At 32.4% G+C, this 5528-nt stretch overlaps 1 protein-coding gene across 1 annotated transcript; it reads left to right on the top strand.

The window, feature by feature from the left end:
* The first annotated feature begins 3442 nt into the window (after positions 1–3442).
* On the top strand, positions 3443–5114 carry LOC111309255 (uncharacterized). Its single transcript, XM_022908267.2, has 2 exons — positions 3443–4200; positions 4285–5114. Exons 1-2 carry the CDS (start codon positions 3934–3936, stop codon positions 4846–4848), a joined length of 831 nt encoding a protein of 276 aa, XP_022764002.2. The 5' UTR covers positions 3443–3933; the 3' UTR covers positions 4849–5114.
* The last annotated feature ends 414 nt before the right edge of the window (positions 5115–5528 follow it).

Consider the following 5528-nt stretch of genomic DNA (forward strand, 5'->3'; position numbering starts at 1 on the left):
CATTCTGTGTGAGATTTAAATGCACTTTCTCGAGTAATTCAGACACATAACCGGTAGACAAATAATCTTCATTCTTTTGTTGAGCTTCTTTTGACCAAACATGTACTTTATTATACAACTCACATGGCACACTGACTGAGGATAAGCAAATCTGTAGTTCTATAGGATCCATAAAAACTTGGAAGAAATATGTCCTAGAACAAATATCTTGATGTAAAACTGTATGATATGATTAATGCAAAAAGGAAAAAAAATAAAACAAAATTGAGTTAATGTGAAGATGTGGTTTTAAAAAAATATTTTTTGTTTTCTAGTTTTTTTTTTGTGTTTTGAGATTTTTTGTTTTGTTTTGTTTTGTATTACACATAACTTTTATTCTTAGGTATTTCTTGCAAGAAGGTGGACAAGGCTCTACATAAGGCTGGTTTTCTAGGCTTATTATATGCTAGGTTTAGATTGACAGTGTCTAAAGGTTCTCAAATTGTTCCTCACTGTCGTCCATATTGGATTAGTAAGGCACCCCGATCCTCACCCATTACAGGCTACGAATGGAAAGGGTTCAATTCGAGTGAAAGATTTCGCTTGCCATTGCGAAAGTTATCACCTCACGAGGGCATAGGTACTTTATTTCTTCCTATAAAGGACGAAGCTCGGGTATAGAGCTCATGCATGAGATGTATCGTGCCATTGTGTGGAAATATATCCTAATTTATTAAGAGTAATATATACAGAAAAATAAAACATAAGAGGCATAGTAAAAGAAATGTGTGTGAATTTTTTTGCTTTTTATTTTCGATTTGTTTTTCTTTTACCTTTTTTTTATTGAAAATGAAAAATAAAAATCTAAGAAATTGATTAAGACTGTTTAAATCAAAATTTGAGGATAACAAGTTAATTTTGGCCTGACTCTCGAAAACAAAAGGCATCCCTAGAGGAGTCGTCAAGCTGTCGTAACGATTTTGTGTTCGGCCCACGAATTTGGAAACAAAATAAAAAATAACGGAGTCACCACCAATCTTTTTTTGGCTAGGTACGATTGGTCACCTACTAAAATATATCCTTTTAATAAAGTTTTAAAATTAATTAAAATTTATTAAAAATATAATTTTACGGTCTGCGAAACAGTCTAAGTTCAGGAGTCGGTTGCGCGTGGGGAAGGATTAGTACCCCCGTAGCTCCCGTTAAAAATGGTACCAATTAACAATGTGTTATCTTTTGATTTTGATAAAAATAGTCCAATTTTTTGTGTTCGAAAAATAATTTCCTTGATTTTTTATTTATTAGAAAAAAATTTATTCTCGAGAAAAATAAATTAAAGCTTTTTTATTGAAATAATTCTTAAAATATTTCAGTACGTTGGTAACATTATAAAAACTTTTTCTCACCAAAAGATTTCTTAGGCATCACTTCTTGGAATACCTTAAAATCTCATCCTTGGAGGCTCAAATTTACTTTTCGTAAAAAATGTCATGCATGAAATAAAAAATGTTACAATGTTGATGCACACATTTTATTCTCCTTTGTTAGGAATTTTATTAATATTTATTTTTAATTAAAATTTTGAAGAAAAAAAAATTTAATTATATTGAAGATTTTCTATAAATATTCTAATACACTGATAATATTTTATAAAAAATCTTTTCACCTAGGGATTTCTTAAAGTATCTCTACTCGGAATACCTTTAAAATCTCATTATCGGATAAAATTTCTTTTCTTCTCATTGTTATTACTTATATTTTTATTTTATTAATTAATTTTTATTTATTACTGTTTTATAAGAAAAAAAGAAAATTTTTATTTTATTAAAATTTTTTTATAAATACTCCAATACACTAGTAGTATTTTAAAAAAAATCTTCACCTAGAGATTTCGTAGGTATCACTACTCGGAGTACCTTTGAATCTCATCGTCAGATAAAAATTTCTTTTTCCTACATTTTTTATTAGTTTAGTATTATTATTAAATTTATTTTTATTTTATTTTATTTTAAGTTTATTTTTAAAAAAGAAATTAATAAAATTATAAAAATTTTAATTATAATTTCATCATTTAATCTAATAAATATGAATATTTTAATACACATAAATTTTAATATAATAATATATAAAAAATAAGAAAAAATTCAAAAAAAAAATTTTTTTTACCTGAACCAGACCAGTCAACAGTCTTGTTAACGTGCGGTTCGGTCCGACGGTTCAAGTGCGGTTCGACGGTTCGGCTCGATCTAGGCGCAGTCTGATTGGTTTAGCAATTCGGTATCAATTCGGATCGGTCTTGACACAGTTTGGGGCTGAAGAGACGCGTGTCGCGAGTCGGGTGCACGGATCTCGGGTTGAGTCACGGATTGATGCCAAGATCCTCAGGGGTTAAAACGACGTCGTTTTGGATATTTTTTGAAATGACATCGTTTTGGTTATAAACAACTTATTAAAAGTCCAAAAAAAAATTTCAATCATTTCTTTCCCTTTCCTCATAAAAAATACCTTTTTTTCTCTTTTTTTCCTCAGGTCGACCTGGGGCCGGCGACCGTCCGTCGCAACAGCCGCGGTAAGCCTCGCTGGCTGTGAGCTCCGACCGCCGTCGTCGATGTCAAAAAATTTTAAAATTTCCCAAAATATTTCCTTCAACACCTTAAACACAAATCCAGCCTCTTTTTTGTCAAAAAGAGTCCTAAATTCTCTAGATCTACTGGTGAAGTTTTGGTCAAACACTCCCTTTTATTTTCTCTCTTTTTTCTTTAAACTGACTTTTTTTGTTTTGTTTTTTTTTTTTTTTGTGTAGGAACTCTCGGCGCTAGGTTCTCCGTTCCAAGGAATTGAGTTTTTTTTTTTGTATTTTTTTGATATATTTTTTTTCTGGCAGAAAGGTGTTTTTTTGTTTTTTTTTTTTACAGGATTTTCTTCCTTCTCCATTTTTGATCGGCCATGAGCTCTATTTATAAAGTTTCGGTAGTGTCTCGTGCCTAAGAGAATGTCACAGGATTAGGCATGAGGGTGCAAGCACGATCCCCATACCTTTTTTATTCTTTTTGGCAACATTTAACAGTGGTAGGGTTAGACAATGGGATGGGTGGTAGAGAATGGGTGGTAGGATAAAGTGAGGGGTGAGTGGTAGCGCATGGTGGTAGTGGTGCCAGGAAGGCACCACTGCCATCCCCGATTTTTTTTTTTTGTTTTTTTTTTATTATTATATTTTTTATATATAAATTTTGATATTTTGTATTTTTTATATATAATTTTTTGATATTTTGTATTTTGTATTTATATTTTTTTATATTTTATATTTAATATATTTTTTTTTTGTTGGACAAATTTGATGTCCAAAACTATGTTACTACTTCATTGTCTTTATCCACCAAAAACAGTTTTTTTTTTTTAAAAAAAGACCAACACTGAGTTAATGGACGGCTATTCGGACCTCTTCTTCTCAACTCCACCAACCAAGTCGTAATTGCAATCTTTCATTTTCCACCAACAGAAAAAGGCCCGTCTTATATACACGCTTTCAGCTGTCCCTCACGGGCAGCATCAAATCAAAGTTACCCATCTTTTCCCTTATTCCCCAACCCCAACTTTCAAATCCAAAACCTTCGCTTCTCTCCTAAACTTTTTTCACTTCTTGGGGTCGTTTCGTTAGGAAAGAGAGAGAAAACCAACTAATTATAAATACATATATAATATACCCCCACCAATCACTAGTGATTGGAAATAACTCGTAAGGCACAAAGCCGGCTGTTCTACATAGCCAAACTAGAACAGTAGAACTAGAACGGCAGAACCCCACAACCAAAACACTATTTTCCATGTTTTATTTCTTTGCTTCTTCCATCGTTTAGACCGAAACCGAAACATTCCACATGTTTAACCATTGAAAGCCATAATTATCATATTCTTTACAAGCTCCAACTGTCAGTTACATTAAGAAAAAAAGTAATGAAGAACGCTACCGGAAACAATTTCTTGCTCTGTTTTAGACCCGTTGTTGATATGGACTTAATGCTCGAGTCCAAACCAGTTGTGGTTGATCGTTCCCAAAATCATCAGGCATTAACGTACTTTGGCTTTAAAAACAAGGATGATATGAAGCCTTCAACGCCTAATTCCTCTGTTTCTAATACAGAAAATTCAATCATGATTCATCGTTCTGGAAAGAAAACATTTTCCCAAGTTATCAAAGCTGTTGTCTTCGAGATCTTATTGGTATGTTCCTCTTTCCTTTGTTCTTCCTATATTTTCTGACGAAGTGATTAGCTGTCATCACTCATGAATATATCTTATTAACAGGCAAATAGAGTTCGAGACCGAAAAGGTATTGATCAAGGATCATATTCATCAAAGCACAATTTCCCATTAAACAGCCGTGCTAAGTTGTTGGATGCAAGTGTTGGTAAATCAGTAAACAAGGCTTTGGCTGGGAAAGGAACTCAAAAAACTATTTCCGAGTCCAACTCAGTCTCGTCAATGTCATCTTGTTCATCATCTTCCCCAAATTCTACGCCAAAACCACAGAGGCAACAGATGCAAAACAACAACAATACTTACATCAACCATGATGAACGTGAAACGAAGCCAAAGCAAGATCGAATAGATAATGGTTCAAGTTCGAACAGTGCCATATTTTTGCCTCTCATTAGTCTGGTAGTGACAATCTTTTGGGGAAAATTTTGTGCAATTCTTTTCACATCAATTTCGCTATACATTATCCCTCATCAACAACCTGAAGGAGTTATTGAAAGCCTGGAAAATATTAAAAGAAGCCCGGAAAAGAATTCTAGAGATTACAAAAAGGTGGTCATAATGGAAGGGCTACTTGGAAGGAACTACAACAGAGCGGCATTAAATTTTTGACGTGAAAATTTCCTTTTTTTCGTGTATGATTCAATAGTCTCTCAGGTTTATTTCATTATTTCTGGGATGCAAGTTTTAGTTGTACATTAAAGTTCAAGTTAATTGAGAGTGATATACCGTCGATGTATCAAATATCATCTCTTAAAGTTCAAACGCAAAAGACAAAATATGCACGCATCAGTTTCTTGTGCAGTAATTGTTTTTTTTTTTTTTAATTTGGGTGGAGATTTCGGAACGTTCATTGTTACTTAAATTCTTTCATTCCACTTCCCCTGTTCTTATTCGTTTTCTTTCCCTTTATTTTTTCTTACAAAAGATTTTATTAGATTTTCAACAGACAATGAAAGCTATAAAACTAAATCTCAACAGATTTGTTTCCTTAGAAAACCCAATCCCGTTTCAGCTTGCTGCTCGTTGACTCATTCAGGATTAATTTAGAATTCACGTGAAAATTAAATACTTGTGATATGAGTTTAAGCAATGTTTACCTGACTAGATTATGGAATTAACCATTTTTAAGAATCGACATTTAGCAAATCTGATATTAAAATTCCAGCATTTGTAACCCTTTCTTTTATTCCCATACTACCGTCTCTTTTGTACAAAAAAAAAAAATATATGTAATTGAGAAAAGAATATGAAAAAAAAAAGGATCTGATCCAAAGTGAAATATTTACCTT

This window comes from Durio zibethinus, chromosome 2 (assembly GCF_047325235.1).
Source record: "Durio zibethinus cultivar Kanyao isolate XHJ-2024 chromosome 2, ASM4732523v1, whole genome shotgun sequence".
NCBI classification, from domain to species: Eukaryota; Viridiplantae; Streptophyta; class Magnoliopsida; order Malvales; family Malvaceae; genus Durio; species Durio zibethinus.

Bases quoted from the DNA above. Each gene is read 5' to 3' on its own strand.
- LOC111309255 (XM_022908267.2), top strand. From the start codon at position 3,934: ATGAAGAACGCTACCGGAAACAATTTCTTGCTCTGTTTTAGACCCGTT. The intron at 4,201-4,284 runs GTATGTTCCTCT...TCTTATTAACAG, and splicing joins TTGTCTTCGAGATCTTATTG to GCAAATAGAGTTCGAGACCG.